This window comes from Chinchilla lanigera, unplaced genomic scaffold (assembly GCF_000276665.1).
Source record: "Chinchilla lanigera isolate Chin_1 unplaced genomic scaffold, ChiLan1.0 scaffold00020, whole genome shotgun sequence".
NCBI classification, from domain to species: domain Eukaryota; kingdom Metazoa; phylum Chordata; class Mammalia; order Rodentia; family Chinchillidae; genus Chinchilla; species Chinchilla lanigera.
In genome coordinates, this window is record NW_004955421.1 from 9,782,514 (window position 1) to 9,803,010 (window position 20,497).

Genomic DNA, 20,497 nt, shown 5'->3' on the forward strand with positions numbered 1-20,497 from the left:
AGGCCAGCTTTTTTGGTTTATTGACTCCTGCCCTATGTGAAGAATAGTTAAACAAATTGTCCGTGGTACCCTTTTAACTTTTTAAAAGTAACAATTTCTATGTTCCACAAATATCAAAGGTGTTATAAATGAAAGAACTTTTGGATTAAATAATTTGGGGAAACACTGTGTTAGGCAAAGTTAAAAAGCGCCCCCATCTTTAATATGAGATAGAAATTTCTAAGAAAGTTAGTTTCCAACTTTAGAAGCTTCTTTTAAGGAGCTTATCAACATCTCCCAGGATACTTGCTTGGGAAATGATATCCAAGGTGAAATTGTTCTTGAAAACCAAGCCAAGATAGAACAACAATAACAGGAAAGCTTTTTTGGTTCTTAATTCACCTTTCTCTAGCTATTCTACCTGAGCTATGTCTGAGAAAGATGTTTATTTATAAACTTTCATATTCTAGAAGCCCTGAGCAGAGCAATTAATATTCCATGGAGGTGGAGGGAAACCAACTGAATGAGAAAGAAGCAGGGGCAATGTTTGGATTATTTTCTACCTAAGGGTGTTTTCTGTGAAGTGAATTCCTAAATGCTTTAAATTACTCTGTTACTAACTGTTGAGCTTTGACGCCCACTCAGTAACCCATAGTCAGTTACTTGACCATTTTGATTAGAAACAATTACCTGAAACTTTGTCTATTGGCTGATAAGTGTTAATTTCCCTGAAGAAAAATATTGCTTTTAAATGTAAGGACTTGGCTGTAAGCTTTGCAAAGTATAGGCAGAGAACACCTCACCCCATTTTGCAAAAGAAAACAAGCTGAGAATGTGACAAAAATGAGACCCCTTTTTGGCTCCTGCCTTGAAGTCCTATTGCTAATTAATGACCAATTTTGCAGTAACGTAGACACAGGCAAGCCAGATACATTGGTGTTTGAGCCCAAGTCCTCAGAGAGTTTATTTAAAGTTCTAAGCCTCTGCTAACTCATATGTACAGTGGAGAGAATAAAATTTATCTTGCAAAATAATTTAGGGAGTTTAGATTTCACCCATGGTAGACATAACAGCTACAGTTTGAGCACTCCTAATCCAAAAATCTGAATCCAAAATATGTAAATTTTTGAGTACTAACATGATGCCACAGGTGAAAAAATCCTACACCTAACTTCATGCAATGGGTTGCAGTCAAACCACAGACACACTAAAAATATTATACAAACTTACCTGCAGACTGTGTATAAGATATATGTGACACAAGTACATTTCATGTTTAGACTAGGGTTCCATTCCTAAGATATCACAGTATGCATATATAAATACTTCAAAATTCACAAAATTCTGAAATCCTGTAAACAACTGGTCCCATGCCTTTCAGATAAGAGATATTCAAACTGTAGTCCCTATTACAAATGTGACAAAGTAATACAAGAACTTCAGCCTTGCTTTAGTTGCTGACATCAGCTTGTGACTGTCTGTTCCATTACTCTTTACATCAGGCCTTCTGCCTTGTGGCTACAAGAAAATTGCTCCCATAGGCACTGCGAAGATATTCCAAGTAGCACTAAGGGGAATGGTTAAAGTGGAAATAATTCACACCAGCTGAATCTGTCAACTATTTTATCCGGAAATCAACAGCTTCTCCTGAAAACCAAGAGTTAAATCTGTTCATATCTTATTAGCAAAAAGTGAGTCACAAGACAACTCCTAGCTGCAAGGGAGTCTGGAAAGGTACCAGTATTTTAAAAAGGCACATTGCCACCTGAACAAAACTATAAGTAAAGAAACCAAAAGAACAGCAGTAAAGAGGAGGAGAGTGGGGAGGATGACCAGGGGTAAAACAAATGCTACCCCAGGGATCTCACCAAAAACATGCAGGTCACATCCTGCATTTTGGCCAGTTGGCTCCAACTTGTTCTTAAAGACACAGAGAAGCTGAACTGATTTTTCATGCTTTGCTGTCTCTGTTTGGTAGGGGATAGAAATGACAGCTCTCAACTACTGAACTTTATGATTCTTCCATGCTAGGTCCTCATTTAAGTACTTTACATGTATTATCTCAAAATAGTCCCAGAACCTATGTTCTATTATCATTTTATTTTTACATATGAGGGATGTGTCTACTGTACAGAAAGCTTCAGCAACTACCCTCAAGACATACTGCTACTAAAATGCAGAATTAAACATGATTTTGGGTTGCTTGAATCCACAATCCAACCTCACTATCCCATATTTTCTCACTATATATAAGAGATCTTATGTTAAGGGTCAATGGATTTTTAGCAATGAAAAATTTAATTGGGGATATAATTTTTTCAAAAAATAGTTCTGAGACAATTTGGTGTGCTTTTGTCCATTTTTTAATCAGGTCACTTGTCATACTGAGTTATAAGACTTCTTTATATATTGACTACAATTCCTTTTTTCCCCATACTTGAAACTGAACCCAGGGCCTTTGCACTTAACTACATTCCCAACCCTTTAATCATTTCTCCAACGTGGTCTTTTCCTACCTCAGCTTCCCTGAGTATAAAATATAGCTTATTTATCAGATATTTTATTTGAAAATATCTGCTTCCAGTATGTAGCATGTCTTTTTACTTTTTAACTGTGTTCTTTGAAGCACTGAAGTTTTTAAATTTTGATCAGATTTGATTCATCAATTTTTTATGAATCATGCTTTTGACCTCATATGTAAGTAGTCTTTACCCAGTGATCTCTTTGCATACCAAATTGTCTCAAAACTAGTGATCGACATCACTAGCCATTAGGGAAAAGCACAGTCCAGTATAACTATAATAAAATTCTACCTCACACCCACCAAGATGACTTTAACAAAAAAGAAAGACAATAATATGTGTTGGTAAGCACATAGAGGAACAATTCTTTTAGATCCTTGGAAGATAAAATGCTACAGTCACTCCACAAAACAGTTTGATAGTTTCTTACAAAGTTAAACACACCAGGTACAGTGCCACATGACTGTAGTTCTAGCACTCTGGGAAGGTAAGACAAGACGATACCAAGTTCAAGCCTCATCTGAGCAATTTAGTGACATAGTGAGACTCTGTCTCAAAGTAAAAAATAAAAGAAAGCCAGTAATGTAACTTAGTACAAAGATTCTGGACTTAATATCCAGTAAACACACACACATACGCATGCACACACACACACACACACACACACACACACAGTTAAACGTATTGTTACTGACACAGTAAATCTTCACTGCTATGGTTTGAATGTTTGTCCCCTTCCAAACTTCTGAGGAAATTTAATTGCTAGAGTAACAATGTCAGCAGACTGGACCTTTGAGAGCTGATTAAATCATGAGGGCTCTGCCTTCATGAGCAGTTTAATGCGGTTATGACAGGAGTGAGTATCCTATAAAAGAACGAGTTCAGCCTTTCTCTCTCCTCCCTCTCCTTTTACCCCTCTTCCTCACCTTCTCCCTTGTTCCACCTTCCCTTTTTCTCCCCCTCTGTCGTTTCTCCACTCTTCATCTACCTCTACCTTCTCCCCTTTTCTCCATCTCCCTCTGCACACCAGCCCCCCGATCTCAGACCACCCGACCTCCAGAACCATGAGCAAATATATTTCTGTTCATTATAAATTCCTCAGTCAGTGGTATTCTGTTACAGCCACATAAAATAATTCACCTAGATAACTATCTTAGAGAAATAAAAATCTATCTCAAAATAAATATTGTATGCTAATGTTTACAGTAGCATTATTCATGGTAGCCAAGTAATAGAAACAAACCAAATGTCTACCAACTGGAAATGAAGAAAATATGCTATATTTGCACAACAGGGTTCTGTTCAACTGTAAAAAGGAATCACATACTAATAGATGCTACAACATGTAAGGACCTGAAAAATATTGGGTCAAAAGGCAGAGCCCAGATGTAAAAGACTAAGTGATACCTTTGAGCTGAAACACCCACAAATCGCTAAAGTTATAGACAGAAGATAAGTAGTTATGCAGGCAGAGAGTAAAAACTGACTACAGATGAACAGGGAGGACATTTTTGTGGTGTTGGAAATGTTCTGAAACTAGATTACAATGATGTTTGTCGTTCGCTGTAATTTTACCCAAAGTCATTGAACTATATACTTCAAATTGATGTATTTCTCATCTATTCATTCAAATAGATGAATCTTGCATTACATGCAGAACACTAATAAAGCTGTTTAAAATAGCATCATAATAAAAGTTTATTCCAGGTACCCCTCTCCACTTTGTTTTGGTGATGGATGTAGAATGAAATGCATAAAATTGAGCATTTTGTGACAGAACTCAGGCTGAATTTCAGTGTTAAATTTTGAGTGGTATTTTCTATTCCTTCACTAGAAGTATCTTATTTACAGAGCTTTTACTTTATTTAAGGTTCTAATAACACAAACAAATATTCCAAGTAACTTCTCTTTAAATCCCCCATGGACTTCACCTAATATTTACATCTTCTACAACTTATTTTTTTTAAACTCTTGCATTTTCTACAAATTCTTGTGTCCTGGAGGCAGGGCATGGTATAGAGATCTTGGGTTGACCTTGGGTTGGTCAGAGCCCCTTCCTGGAGAAAGTAGCTCTTTTTGAAGTCATTTATCCTTTTGTCATGAAACCTTGTGCCAAATTAATTTATTTTGTATAGGACCTGGCAAAATGCTAAAATGTGTATTCTTGAGATTGATCTAGTATAATGTAGAAAGATTTTCACAATTGAAACAAATCATGCCATCAAAATTTGGCATTTTTGTTAAGTTGAAGTTTCATCATCTCTCTTGAGTAAAAGCTGTAGCATTTACCACTTTGAACTATTTGGAAAATATACTTGTGATGTTCTAGTTGTGAAAACATTTATGGAACTAGTTGACATGAATTCCAAGATGATAGTGTTTCTCTCACTGACTCTTTAAAAGTAAAAATATGATACTATGCCTTTATAAAAAATTTATTCTGTGATGTTTTCTCTAGAATCCCAAGTTTGTCTAAAAAGAATTATGTTGCTTATATTAGCCTCATATTCTGAATGCCCCCCCACCACACACCAAAACAAAAACCAAAATGAAACAAAAAACCAAGACTTTTGGTTTTTAATTTTAAAGGTCCTGCCTAGATTGCTTGGAGCTTTTGAAATGGTTATGTGACACCTGACAGTTTGTTACTGGACCTGAGTAACTGCACAACAGACCAATTAAATTGAGAAACAAGGTGTTTAGGCACAGGAAGTGACTTTATACAAAAAGCTGGCGGGTCAATCCAATGTCCTGAGGGCTAGGAAAAGGCTTTTTACAGGGAAGTTAGAGGAAGTAGGAACAAAGGGTGCATATAGAATTTAAAAAATTACTTTTGAATTCTGAACTGCAGACACCATGGGAACCAGCTCTCTGCTTGATGCTACCTGGACCCCCTGAAGCTTTGTAACTCAGTTTCTTATTAGTATAGATGTCTACCTTCAGCTGTACATTAACAGACTAGATGCTTCCTGCTACCTATGAGCCAGAATGTAGTTTCCTACAAGACTATGTCTGGGTTCATTCTGTGTTCTGTGGCATTACTGGTGAGGTCTTACTTTTAAGCAAACCTCTATCTTCGAGGGATAACCAACTTTTTCAATAGAGTTAATTCTGTTCCACTTAACTGTCATTAAAAGATCAACTTATCCCCATTAAAATATTAAGGAGTTTATTCGAGCGGACAGCACTTTGCACATCAGGCAGCACCAGAGTGCAAGTGTTCTGGGTTGAGCTGGAAGCACAAGGGAAGGCTTGGTTTTATAGGGTAAAACGACAAGGCAGACAAATGAAGCATTTCACTAGTTAAAGTGGAGAAGTAGCCATATTTGGATGCTTCCAGTGGGAAGTCATTAGTTAGAGGTTATTTGGTGTTGTCTCATTTATAAGGTTAAGGTTAATTTTGCTGTTACAGTGATTTGGGTTTCAGTTTGTTTAGGTAGGAGCCCAAAGCTGCCTCAGTCTGATCTATGACCATTTTAAAACAATGTGAGGTCATCATACATTGTGGGAGGTGGAAGGGACCTCAGCTCAAACCCCTTGCTTTGTAGATGGAGAAACTACATCATGCCAGAGGTTTTGTAACTTACCTTATGCCAAACTCTATAGCTAGTTAATGGATGCCAGCCTAGTGTTTGTTCTACCATGTTGTACTCTGAGTGCCACAGAATTTCAGAGCTGGAAGAGGCACTGGAGATGTGCCGTCCAATAACTTGTCCTCACTGATGGGCAACTGTGTGCACTGATATGAAATGATGTCCACCCAAAGCCTCCTGCAGTCATGGGGGCAGGCTTTTCATAGGTGGCTGAATCTAGAGTTTATGGTTGATTCAGGGTCCAATGCTGGGATTACAGATGTGAGTGCTACACCCGTCCTTGGGTGGGTAGCCTGAATAAAATATGAGGAACAGAAAAAGTCTTGTCACTCTCGCCTCCTCCCTTGTTGCTTTTGGTATCTTCTACTGCCTTGAACAATGGCCCCTCTGCCATATGCTACCATGCCTTAGAACCAGCCAATTATGGACTGAAACCTCTACAAACTGTGAGCTAAATAAACCTTTCCTCCTTTAAACTATACGTGTGAGGTATTTTGTCTCAGAGACAAGAGAGAAGCAACTAAGACAGGAATGATCATGATACTTAGACGTGATTAAGGAGTGAATGTATTTTATGTTTTATATGAAAGTAATGTATAAATGAACTCCCTTTAACACCTGTCTCAGGCTTGTTTTACAGAGGTCTCTTTTTTTTTTTTTTTTGGTTTTTCTCCGGTACCAGGAACTGAACTCACAACCTTGCACTTGCCAGGCAGGCGCTTTTGCCGCTGAGCTAAATCCCCAGCCCCAGAGGTCTCTTTTGTTTATAGAAAACCTCAGATTTCTTACCACCTTAATAGATCATTCCAGTAGCTCCGTGAGGTCCTTATTGCTTTCTGACTTGACAGAGGAAATGAAGGGATATTAGAAAGTGTGGGTGGATTGCCTAAGATCGCAGTACTATTAACTAAAAGGAGGTATTGAAGCCTCACTGTCTTCTCATTCCAAAACATTTATGCTCTTTCCCATCTGTTTTTCTTTAACCTTTTAAGATTCAACAATATTATTTCTTTTAATTTTTTGATAAAACACATTGCTTATCACAAACTGTATCTACAAGCAGCCTAATCTGAGAAATTTTCATAAGGCTTTTAATTTAAAAGTGGCTGCATTTGTGACTATATTTTAAATTTTTCTGAGTCTTATTTTGTTAGACTTCAATGTTAATTTTTTTCTTGAAACAAACTATCACTTGAAGCTTTCTTTCTTTAAAAAACAAATTATTCATTATGTTGAAATTACAAAACTAGTAGATAGGAGCATTCATTCTTTTTTTGTCTGCATGTATTTTATAAAAGGTTTATCAAAAAGTCTATAAGTAATACATGAACATTTCTTATTTATTTTAAATATGATTTAGTTGACCAAAAGTATTAGTCATCTTGCACCGCACTTTTCATTTGATCTTTGTGGATTATATATTTTTTAAAAATTTCTTTCCTATCATTTTTGAATAGTAAGACTAGCATCATTCTTTGTTTTCATAATTAGTGATTAAGAAGGAATTCCAATGGGATCCAACAACTGTGTATTAAAGTTGAATACAGCAACTGGACCTAATTCAGAATTCCTGAATGATGAAGTACCATCTACTCTGCTGTTTTTGAAATTCTACCTCTTCACATACTTTAGCCCAAGAGATAAGTTCATGTAGCCTTCATTTAGGCAAAGAGGGAAAAACCTGAGGGGTAGAAGAACGGCTTGGAATTTTACAGCTCAGAGTACTTGCACAAGTGCTCTTTGATTTTATCATTTTTAGTTTAACAATAAAAAATATTTCTACAAAAGTTATGTTTCTTGCAAGGATGAAACTTTTCTGACTTCCAAAATCTCAAAATGCAGAATTATTTTCCCTTTGAAGATGGGGTAGGTGTGGGTGTGGGGCTGGGTATGTGTGAGTTCTTATAAGAAAAGAGGTTGCCGGAGAACAGATGGCCTCCTCCAGACATACATATTCATGAGTGTATCTATTGCATTATGTCATCCCCTGGGAAATCCTGTACTTCTCCTTTTATAAGTTTGTATGGCCATCAAATTGAACAGTCAGAAGGCCCTCTGTCAAAACTGTGTTGCTATAAAATTAAAAGGAAAGTATGTGAAAGCCCTCACTTCACACTTTTGTCTTGACTTTTCATCACTGAGACACCTGTTATTTTCAGATCTAAGACAATGTCATTGAGTATAATAAATGTTAAGTGTTGATAGTGAAGCTGACATGTTCCATTAATCAGATGGTGGCGTGTTATGTTTAGGGTATCACTAAGCACATTGTTTGCTAGTTTCACAAGAGACATGAGACTAAAATGTGCCTGTGGTTCTTTCTTGGTATTATCAAAGTTCATCCCAAGATTTCTCTGTTAGTAAATATAGGCCATTTGATGGTCTGGAAAATGTTTATCATTAGTATTCTCTATATACCCATTAATTTGGCAGGAAACTATCTTTTATGTGCTTCATCAGATCTTTTCCACTGAACCAAAACACAGATAGGGCTGTGAGCAGTGCAAATTTTTCCCCCACTTACATGCTGAGCGAGCTCCTGGCTAGTGATTAATGAAGGCATCTAAATAGCCTTTGGTTTAAATGATATTATTGCTGTCTCCATATTCCTTTACACAAACCATTTCTAAATAAAACCATTTTCTGTCTTGTATCATTGTTGCTTGGCCATATAGAAAATTGATGTATCAGGAATTTGTTTCATGGATTTATTAAGACCATCAATTTTCGTTTGTCTTTTTTTTTTTTTTACTGGATTATACCATATTCTCTGCTCCTGGAGTCTACATGGAAAATGAGGTATTCATGAAATATGCCTGTTTGGGTTAACTAGACCAATAATTTTGTAAGAAAAATTTAAGATAATAATCGTGATGGATTTGGTAATAAAAGTAACAACAACACTACCTTACCTTTATTAAGCACATGCTGTATGATAAATAAAGTACTAAACATTTTATAGAAGCCATTAGTATTTACATTTGGTACCATTAGCATTTACATTTTGCAATCAAGTATACACTAAGGTTTCAGAGGATTAGCTATCTCTCATATATTGTGTCAAGAAATGTGGGAGGTTTTTAAAAAAGTTATCTCACTTACTGTTCATCATCTCTCTTTGGTAAAACACTCAAGAATTGTGAGATGCTAAAAGGTCCCATGGAGTCTCGACCTGAGTGGACTTCATGCCAAGAAAAGTTATTTACAGATGAAGTACATTAGACCTCAAAATCATGAGAAAGAAGCAGTACTTATATTTCACAGAAGAGAATTAAATAGAGAACAGAGGCAGGCAGGTGGGTATGAGTGGGAGGACACAGAGAAAGTAGATGACCACATTTCTGACAGTTTTACAACTCTTACTTGTGTTTCCCAGGAACATCAGCTGCAGTTCATTCTCAGGGGTTATTTAATTCTTACAGTAACATTCTTCCAGCTTCAGTCAGCTTCAGTAGGTTTTTATATCTTGCAACCCAAAGACTGGACCTGCAAATAATGGAGCTAAGATTCAAATCCTTGCTTTAAGACTCTAATCCAAAGCCTGAACTGGACCCCTCCCCCCATAGAAGAAAAGGACCCAGTGAGTATGACCATGGAGGAGGCAGTTCTTTTCAATATCTCTACAGCTGAGGACATAAAAACAAATTGAGGAGGTTGTAGGCAATGACTTCAGGTAGCATGGAGATAAATCTAAATAATAGGTAATTCTACTCTGTGACAACATTTATATAATATGCTTTTGTTTTTAACAGTTATAAAATAAAAATACTTTCCCTGGAAAGTGCAATGTCCTGAGTTCAATTCCCAGTACAAAAGAAAATACTTTAAAAGCACTTATTATAATAATCATTTACTATAGGGATATGTGAAGTAAAACTTCAAAGTATTTCTTATCTCTTCAGAACAAAGTCCTTGAGGAAAATCACTATGCATATTTTGGTATACATCCCAGATTTTTTATGTATGAACTGGGTACGTGCTGTCGATGAGGTTGTATTCAAAACCTCTGTAGCATTTACACTTGCTTCTTCTCAATTTGGTATCATGTTAGGACATGCTACCAAGTGAATACACACAGATTAGCTGCATTTCTACTAAAGGCTATAAATATAAATTATATATTATACAATATATATTATATATCATATGGAATGTAACAGTTCTCCATTGATGGGCATTTGATTATCTCCAAATTTCTGCTATTAAATATTAGAGCACAGTGGATAGAAACAGTGATCTTTAAAGCCTTGCTTGCAAGCAGTGTTTTAGAAGCACTAAGAAGTTATAAAATGTAAATTAGTGCAGCTAGGATGGAAAACTCTATGGAGGTTTCTCAAAAACTAAAAATAGAATGACCATATGATCTAGCTATCCTACTGTGGGTGTATGTTCAAAGGAAATGAAGTCATTGAGATAGTTACTGTGACATCAGTTTGAATAGATTAAGAGAGCCTAGGAGATTAGTAGAGGACAGATCTGGGTGTGTCTGTGGATACTGATGTGTAGGCTGCAAATGGAAGAGGGAAGACCCATCCCAGAGGTGGATGAAACCAACCAATAGGCTTGTAGCCTGGATGGAATAGGGAAAGAAAAAGGAAGTCTTCCCTTTCACTTCTTTGGAGGAGCTCTGTTCTTTGGCATTGCGTTTGGGCATTCACCTCCAGTTCTTTTTGGCTTTCAGTGCAGACTCTAGCCTTCTAACTCAGACCCTGGTTTTCCAGCACAGACTTGCAGTGGACTATGTAGTGAGCACCAACTTTCTACTGGATACTCTGACTCTCCGGCACACAGAAGACCATTCTGCATTCTTTCATCCCTGATGGCACAGGTGGCCATTGTAATCCATTCCTGAGTGAGCCCTAACTCATACAGTCTGCATACGTAAGAGATAGCTGCATGTCTGTTTTTGTTGCCACACTGTTTATAATACCTAACATATAGAATCAGCCTAGGCATCCATTGAAAGACAGATACGGAAGCATGTCTATGTATATATAATGGAATATTATTCAGCCATATAGAACATCAAAATCCTATCACTTGTAGCAAAGTAGAGAACATCATGTTGAAGGAAATAGGCCAGACAAAGAAAGACAAGTGTTAAATGTTCTTTTTCATATGGGTAAAAATTCATCCTGAAAGTAGAATAGTAATTACTGGGGATAGGGAAGGTATGCATGGGAGAGCAGATAAAAATGAAAGAAGGGTAGATGGATGCCATCAGCAAATGTTATATGCATGTAAGGAAATATCACAGTGATTCTCATTAATATGTACAATTAATATGTATTAATAAAATAGGTAAAACAATATAGAACTAAGTAATATGGTTTTTTAAAAAGTGTAATCACCCATTCATGTAGTCCTCAGAGGCAGGTAAGTATAATAGGTATTCACAGTTCACCTAACAATTAGTTTGGGTGACATTTATTAAGATTCCACAATGCTGAATCACTAGTTAGAATTCCTCTGGATTTTAGAAAAATTTCAGAAGTGGAAAAAATGAGTAATCCATTGCCATCTCTTTTGTCTAAAGATATTAAAACATTTTTTAAAAACTGTGTCTCCTCACTGGGATTTGAAATTGTTCATTGAATAATTCATCTCTAACAAAGAAAGCCAACTAATAAGCAAACACTTATTGATCAACTGTGAAGAGCCAAGTGCAGATACAGGAAAAGATCTAGAAAATTATCATATGTTTCAAGCTTAACCTACAGTCTGTGAACCTGCAGAGTAAGCAGAGATGAGTGGACCAGCATCACATATTGCTGATGATGGTTAGGGCTTAGTACATGTGGTTTCAGAAGCAGAATAAATATACACAACATATAGAAAAGAACAACACTGAGTGTTTAGAAAATTGCTAATGTATTATAAATGTGGGAATTTTCCTTATGGAAAGATGCAAAATACATTTAGTCAAAAGCTCTGTGCTTTATGGATATTTCCTAACATCCAAAGTCATGATAGATAAATCTTGAAAAATTGAAAAATAATTTCGCAGCTCTCAAAACTTCTTCATTAAGGGCTAATTAAGTGAAAAACTATTTTCAATGTTTTGGACAATGCCAAAACTAATAAAACACAGTCCCACCCTAAAAGAACTTAATTCTCTAAAAGAAGAAACCATGACAATTCATTTCCATGTTTTTACCAATTCTGCTTGAAAATATAATTTAAACAATTGTGTATGGTTTTCCTAGCAAATGTTTTCCTTGGTTTTGTTTCATTTTGTCCCTGGATGGATCATTGATACCAGACTTTTTATTGTGGTGAATTATTGTTGTAGTCATTTACTGAGGGCTTATTAGGTAGCCAGAATCATACTAAAAGCTTTAGGTGGATTGAAAAATTTCTCCCAACATGTCTTTGTGGGGAAGCTTTATTAGAAAAAACAAATATGGAACTTAACGCTATTAATTGGCCAACCCAGGGTTCTATGCCAGAAGTGATCCCAAAGCCTGTGCTCAGTATCACTTTTCCATGTTTATCAATAACACCAGTTACTCTTATGCTGCCTTCTAGATGTTTGCAACATCTCAATACCACAAAAATTATTCTTTCTTAATATTTCTCCTAAGTCAATGCAGTTGTGATGGTGCAATGGTATTTTTCCTAAGCATTTTGGGCCAATAAAGTTTTGGACGGACTTCACCAATTACACCTTTTCCTCCAATGAATAGTCAAATAAATAACCAGTAAAACAAAAACTTTATCCATGTTCAACCTACAGTTATTTCATTTTATTACCAGTGGTACATGTACCACTGGATAAACCTTGCAACATGTAGTATTACTTTCAGGGTCTCTGTGTCATTGTATTTTCTCTGGATATGGGGTCATTGGAGATGTCCACTTCCTTACAAAGAAAGGATATGAGTAAAATAATACTGCACTTCAATCACTGTGAACACAAAGTTGTGTGTGAAGGAGGCATTCCATCTACAGGGGCTAATGTCAACAAACACTACAACTGGAAATGATGCTTTTAGAGGTAATCCTAACAAGTGTAAGTAGACAAAGTCCTCAGCTTTCTGAAGATAACAGAATTTGCTGTGGGCAGCAAGGTCTTGCATAGGGTATTTTATCATCCAATTACTCTGGTATTCTTTCAAAGATAACTTGAGAAATAAAATATAGAAGAGGCTTATGTTTCATCATTCGGGTTAATTGAAAAGCATATTATTTAAACTCATTCATTTAATTATTATCATTATTCACATAATGGAAAGTCATTGGAGTGGATTGTTCCACATGATGTGTATTCATGCTGAGTAATCAAAGGGTAAAAGTATGTTACAGAGCAGTACATCTAATCAAAAGAAGCAACTACCACAGACATGTTATTTGTCTGCTTATAATCAAACTGATTTTTCACTTTATAGATTAGTTGAGAAAATCATAATAATATATAAAGCTGCTCCTTTAGAAAATTAATCTCCAAAACCATACAACAGAAAAAAATTAAAATGAATTAAAGAGGGACCAGAACAATATCTTTACATTTTGGACTCATGCCAACTAGGGCAAAGTCCTCATTGCTTATTCTGAACAAGGAATCCTATTAGTTTATGCAATGCAAGTGGAAGAGAAAACAATTTCCTTTGGTTTTCGGAACTTCAGAATAGGGCAAAAATCTTCATTAATTGTCTCAAATGCTGAAAAGTATTTAAACATTACTAAATTTATTTTCTCAGTAATTTGGAAATTGGAGTGAAATGTTACATTGGTTGGCTCTGTTTGTTAAATTTTCTGCTTTGATTTTGACTGAAGTAGGTGGGCAACATTTGCATTCAAGACGTGGGACTTTTAGCTCAGGTCCTCTAGGTAGCAAAAATAATTGCATGGGACCCCTAGGAGGAAGCAGAAGCAACACCAGGATGTTGCAGAGCTTGTACTCTGTGTACTCAGTTTTGTACTTTGAAGAAAGGACAGGGAGAACTGGTATCTTTCCAAAGAAGCCTATATCCAAAAGTAGTGCAGCAATATAGTACAAACATAAACTTTGCTATGTGCCTGGCAGTGCATCTGTTTGTCTTGAAGAGAGGAGTAGTGATTGAAAACCCTTGAAATAAAATATCTGGAGGTAGGGATGTTTTCTCATATGGCTTTATGCTGAGGGAAAGTGTTTCCCCTTGACTTCGTGTTAGGTCCCACACAGTGGTATGCCTTTTCTAGGAGGGTATGGGGTACCAGCAGAGCCTCCTGGACTTAATCCATGTGAAATAACAGATCTGAGAACAGAGTACGTTATTTCTTTTGAATCCTGAATTTTCAAATGAACACTTAAATACTGAGGCACTTCCTCCTACGAAGGTATTTTATAACAAAACATGTCATATACTTAGAAATGAGGACGGCATCAAGAAAATGAAAGTAGTTTTCCTTGTTTTCCATGAAATCCTGTTCAAACAGAGATTTCTTCTACATTTTAAGTAAAGCTCAAGGGCAAACCAATCTAAGATCTGGGTATCATTTTTCTATTGCTATTTCATCTGAAAATATAGTGGTTAGCCAGGAGGACAGTAGTCAGCAACATGGATGAGACTTGTGGTTTGCTCCTCTTCAGTTTAGAATGATGGGAAATTTAGCGCTTCAGTTTCATCAGTCATTAAATGAAAATAATAACCAGTACCTACCACACAGCCAAGATGAAATTAGGTCATTTGTAGAATATGCTATAAATCTCACTTATTATTGATGGTGTTGTTAGAATTTGTATCCAGTGAAAAATAATTCTCACTCCTTCACGATCATTAGTTTCAAAAAGAATGAGAGAAATCAAAATTGTCTTTGCCTATCACAAGTAAGAAGAAAGACGATGCTACTCATTTTCATGCCAACAACTTTGTTGCTTAGTGACATATAGTGGATGACGAAAACATACCTTTGGAGCATATTGCAGCAATCTGGAAATTAATCTTTTCCCAGTCCACACGCACAGTGAGTTTCACACATGTTTACTCCAATCAGCTGCTAACAAGCCCTCTGATCTAGCAAGACAGTATGCTTCTTGGATATGCTTGAAAAGTAGCAATGCGTTTGACCAAGAAGTTAAGAGATAAACAGAATTTAGTGCAGCTGCAGGCATGGAGAAAGCGCCAAAGAAATGTTATTTTCCTTTCTTTCCTCCTTGTGGTTTCCCAGTGGAACCTTTGAGAATGTCGTGTACATCCTCCAGTTCCTGTCTGGGAATTACTGAGTCACAAACAGATCCCTGCTGGGTTGTGGGTTCCTTCAAGAATATCACACTATGTAGTATAAATAATTACATATCCTCCCAACCCAACCTTTCATATGGAACTTGCACGACACAGGTGCTCCAATAAATTTTTTAAAATGGTATTATAACTCAGGTTTATTATTCAGTTATAATCACTTAAAGCTTAAATGTTTATTCTCAAAGCAAATGTTTACTTCTGTATCATGGTCCTGTATAAATTTGTCACTCAAAATAGCTACTGGACTAAAAGAAAGGATAAGAAAGGTTACTAACAGAAACAGTTGTGATAGGAGAGTCCAACTGTGGAGACCTTGTGCGAAAGAGGTGGGTAGTGAACAGAGTGATGGTCCTACAAGGGTTCCTGGTAGTAAATTTAAGGTGCATCCCTGCTGGCCACCAGGACTGATCTATGCTTCCCTGTCCTCAAAGAGGTATCCTTCAAGCCACTTTGGTCAGCCCATACCACAACCCTAATCATGTTCTATTTCCTCATGAGCTGCTCACTTGACTGACTTCCTTGATGACCAACTCTGATTAGGCCCCCTGTTCATATACCAGATCTAGATCATTAGAACAAAGACATACTGTACATGCTATCTTCAAATCTTTACCTAGCTGCTAAAAGCAGACAAGCCACTGGGGAGTCTTTGAGCTAACCTGCCGTCCTTACTAATCATAGTGACCAGATACTTTCTGAACACAGTTCCATATGGTTTTTATGTGAGCATATAGGACAAAAGCATTTCTTCAGCTTTTGTGAATGAGGCTTATTTTATTCACTTCTTGTAAGGTGCTAGAAAAGACATAAGTTTCAATCCGTGTAATTGGTTAGTTTCTGTGCTCTTTGACCATGCTCCACACATGAAGCTTAGCCAAATCACTTTCCAAGAAGCTAAAGCCCTAAAGTAATGATGTATCAGCACATACCTGTCAGTTAATACTGGGAAGAAAAAAACCGCATGCTCACTGGAAGCAATGCCTGCCTATATATGGTGAATGTTTAAATTTTTAAAAATCTCATTACAGTAAAAGACATATTTCCAGGAGTGATGCAATAAGTGTGCTCAAATTAGGGGGAATATTTTGAGGGGGACGAATGTAAATGTGTTTTTTATTGTGATAACTATTTTACTTAAACATTCACTGTATTTTTGATCATTCATATAAATGAATCATAATATATACATATATTAATAAAATATATGCCATATATTTATATATTAGACAAAAGTCACCTACTTTGAAACAACTCTGATGGCTAAACTGGAGGCCTCCTGACTTTATTTTAAAGTACTCTGTGTGCTTCACAGCCCTGGCCTTTTCCACACACTCTGCCAGCCTCTTCCATACTTGTAAATGGCGTCAGAGAACCCTCCACACCCATGAACCGCTTTATCTTCAGGGCCAGTTTCTAGAAGTCCATTCCTGCATTCTTCCCAGCGCATAACTTCCCTATTCTCTACACTAGCTTCTACTCCACCACTGTGTCTGGATAACACCAGAATCACAGAACGTTACTAGAATCTGCCCTTGCCATCTTGGAGTGGGAAATAAATACCCCATCTCAGAAGATTCTCATGGTCTCCAGTAACTGCCCTGAAGAGCACATTAGTGCTTCTGATGTCATGCACCTGGAGCCCAGCACTTACTTGCTCAAACTCTGAAGACATTTCTACCACTTTTTATATCCCATCTATTTCCTAACTTCTTCCTTCCATAAGAGCACTTCTGCAATAGACTGTTCTCTGGCTTACGTTTAACTCAGAATCTTTAAGTGAGCCATGAAAATCAGTCTCTCCAGAATGACTGCCTAGACAACTCCTCCCAGTTCTCTTGTTAGTGGGTCCTTACTCTCGAAGCATTCAGGGCTCATGTCTTTGTCCTGACCATGGGTAAGTTCTTCTCTGCAAAACATGTAGCTACTTTAGCAAGTGTCTCTTGTCCTTTTAGGAACTTCCATTCTCCTACAAGAGATTCAAGATGGACATTTTTTAAAACTTTAGGATAACCCCCCTGTTACTCTGGAGTAACACGATTTTCCAAGGTATATAAAGACTGTGCATCTGGAACCTGTCTAACATACTCTCTTGCATTGTCCCAGGCTGCTCCAGAAAAGCGCTATATTCTCATGTGACTTGTTGCACGGTACCAAGGACTTTGATCACAGAAATCAAGTGTCCATTACTTTCTTGACCATGCTCTGCTGGCAAGTTCCAGGGAGGACCAGCTCCCTGCCTGCAAGTTCCAGGGCTTAGTTCGCCGGTGCCACCACCCTGATTGCTCCTGGAGGGATGTCTTTCTGTGTCCCCACAGCTGCTACTACATTCCCATTTTAGCAGAGTGGACCAGATGGCTCCCATAGGTAAGTTGCTGCAAGAGGGAAACGACAGTGATCAGGATGAGGGTGCTGGTTATACCAGCAGAGCAACATCTACCCTCCCTGTTCCAGCATTTTAAGTTTTCTGAAGCAGGTGACTAATACTCCAATAATATTAAACATAGCACTGAGAGTAAGTTCCACTAGGAAGGCAGGATTATTTCCTTTGTTCAGTATTATATTTCACCGAGAAGAGTATGATTTGCTGGTTGGAGGAAGACTACCTGAAGGCAGTTTGTCTGATTGGGGCCTAATTTGATAACTTGCAAAACCGGATCAGATGGTTCTGCCTGTTAGGCTCCCAGATTTTTTTCATGGCACCCTTATTGTGCTGCTTTCCTGCTTTGTGTTAAACTTTGGTCCTCTAAGCAGCTTTCAGATTCCCTGGAATGGCCCTCGACTTGATTGCAAATTGAAACGCTTGCTCCAATGAATCTTCAATGACTATACTGTCGGTGGAGATTTTTATTGATTGCCACTGCTCCAAACATCTGGAAGTATTTGCGTGTGCGTGTTGGAATGATTAGGATTACTGTTCACTGAGAAGATAATATATAGTACAGGGGTTTTCCTTTTGCATTTAAGTAGATTTTTACAGGGAGTACAGTAAAAAGGGAGTAAATTTCTACCTCGTTCATTTGGATCAGAGCCCGTTTCAGAGCACTTTGGGGGATGAGACTCCAACTTTGGCTCTAACTTTAGCCACTTAGAAGCATTTCCACCTGAGTCACTAAAGGGCTCTTAGAGCCATAATGTGTTCCAGCAGCTATGAATTCTTAACGAAAGCTGAAATTTGACTTTTAATTTGAAGTAATATTATTGTGCTGGGAAATGAGTAGGCAAAGGGGAAGCAGAACAAAAAGTTTTTGAAGGTTGAACTTGCAATTCTTTCCTTTCCATTTATTCTTCTCTCTCGTTTTCCTTCATCAAAATTCAGTATAGTGTCCCGGCTCAATGGTGCACACCTGTAACGCCAGCACTGAGGGAAGCTGAGGCAGGATGATTGCAAGGTGGAGTCCCTCCTGGGCAACTTAGCAAGATTCTGTCACAAAACAAAAAATAAAAAGGCTGAGGATATAGCTCAGTGCTAGGGCACCTCACAGTTTGATCCTCAGAACTGAAAATACAATTTCAACCTAGTTACATAGTAGCAGGCAGAAGGGAGCACTGGGCAGAATTACTGCCTGATCGTGCTCATCGTTATCAGAAACAATGGAGGTGTTCATTAAACATTTGAGGTCCTGACCATGACTCCAAAACTGCTCAGTCATGAGACTTCAAGCGAATTTTTAAACAAAAATTCCATTTTATGCATTTATAATTATCTGGGTCATCTGGTCAGATTTAGGAAAGCAAATTCAAGTGCAATTATTATTTTAAAATATCTCTTCTCAAGGCTTGGTTTTTGTATTTTTACAAGTAACATGCAAAAATCCCACTTAAAAAGCTGTCCTTTTTCCTCTGGTACATGAAAGACCATGGCTTGCAGTTTTGAGGCAGTCCAGAAGCAACAGATTGGTGCTTGCAAAGATCCTATTTATAACTCCGTAAGGAAATCAATACAGTAAAGTAACCCACAGAGAAAACCTGAGCATTATCTTAAGTCTTCATTATGTGCAGCAGCATCTTCATGGCTCCTCTGTAACTGAGATCATGTGTGACTTCATTGAAGGGCTGGCCCACTCCTCTGTCCCTTAATGGAGAAAATGGGTTTTATATAGCATGTAAATCACACTACTCTCCCTAAAATTGCATCAGTGTAACCAAATTTAGTATTGATCTCCTGTTTAATATGTTTTTAAAAGCAGCAAGGGGATTCAAATGTAGATGCCGAAATCAATTCCTGCCATTCCATAGGAATGTTAACAGGTTTCATTGCAAAATCATATTTCTTTCATTCAAATCTGATGTTTAAGGCTATGAAATTATTTACCTTTGAATAAAAAAAAATCAGTTTACCGCCATGTTCTGACAGATGCTATAAAGCCATATACGCTATTACAAGGCATTGTTCATGCTTCTTAAATTTGATTTTAATCCCCTTTGCATGCATAAGCTATCAAATACAAAACAACAATTTTGCAGTACAATTTTGCCTTGTGTACCTGGGTACCACTTTCTACTCATTAGAGCTCAGCAAAAGATGTCCATGAAAAGTGGGTCAGGGGTGAAAGTACTTGGCAGTGAGACAGAAGGTCACCAGAGTGGTCACTAGTGTGCCCTTGGGTGATGGCAGGGAAAAGACTCACGGGTAAAGTCAGCGAGCCAGACACAATGTTAAATGATTGCAAAAGAGTAAAAAATATTAAAGAGAAAGAATAAGAGAGAAAGAGGATGCTGCATGGTTTGAACCTTTGTGTACAGAAGGCAAAAAGGCTGCCCTAAGGTGTCTGTGGCCTAAAACGCAGAACCTAGGAATGGGGAAAAGGGACTTTGCAGTTGGAGTTATGAGCCTTACAAAAAGGAAATTATCCCTGAGCTATCTCAGGTAGGTCCAATCAAATCACAGGAGGCTCTAAAAACAAGCACTTGCCACAGGTGACAACAAGGGAAGCTCTGTGGAAGGGGAAGTTAGAGAAATTCGAAGCACAAACCAAAACATTCCTTGCTCATGGATAGGAAGAACCAACATTGTGAAAATGGCCATACTCCCAAAGCTGCTGTACAGACTCAATGCAATTCCCATTCAACTACCATCAACATACCTCACGGATCTTGAGAAAATATGCCTTAAATTCATCTGGAACCAGAAGAGACCCAGAATAGCAAAAGCAATCCTGGGCAACAAGGACAAGTCAGG

At 37.4% G+C, this 20,497-nt stretch overlaps 1 protein-coding gene across 1 annotated transcript; it reads right to left on the minus strand.

The window, feature by feature from the left end:
* Positions 1–16,624: 16,624 nt before the first annotated feature.
* Positions 16,625–18,895, minus strand: LOC102003661 (starch-binding domain-containing protein 1-like). Its single transcript, XM_013513646.1, has 5 exons — positions 18,879–18,895; positions 17,456–17,690; positions 17,208–17,333; positions 16,839–16,978; positions 16,625–16,802 (listed from the first exon to the last, which is right to left on the minus strand). Exons 1-5 carry the CDS (start codon positions 18,893–18,895, stop codon positions 16,625–16,627), a joined length of 696 nt encoding a protein of 231 aa, XP_013369100.1.
* Positions 18,896–20,497: the final 1,602 nt, after the last annotated feature.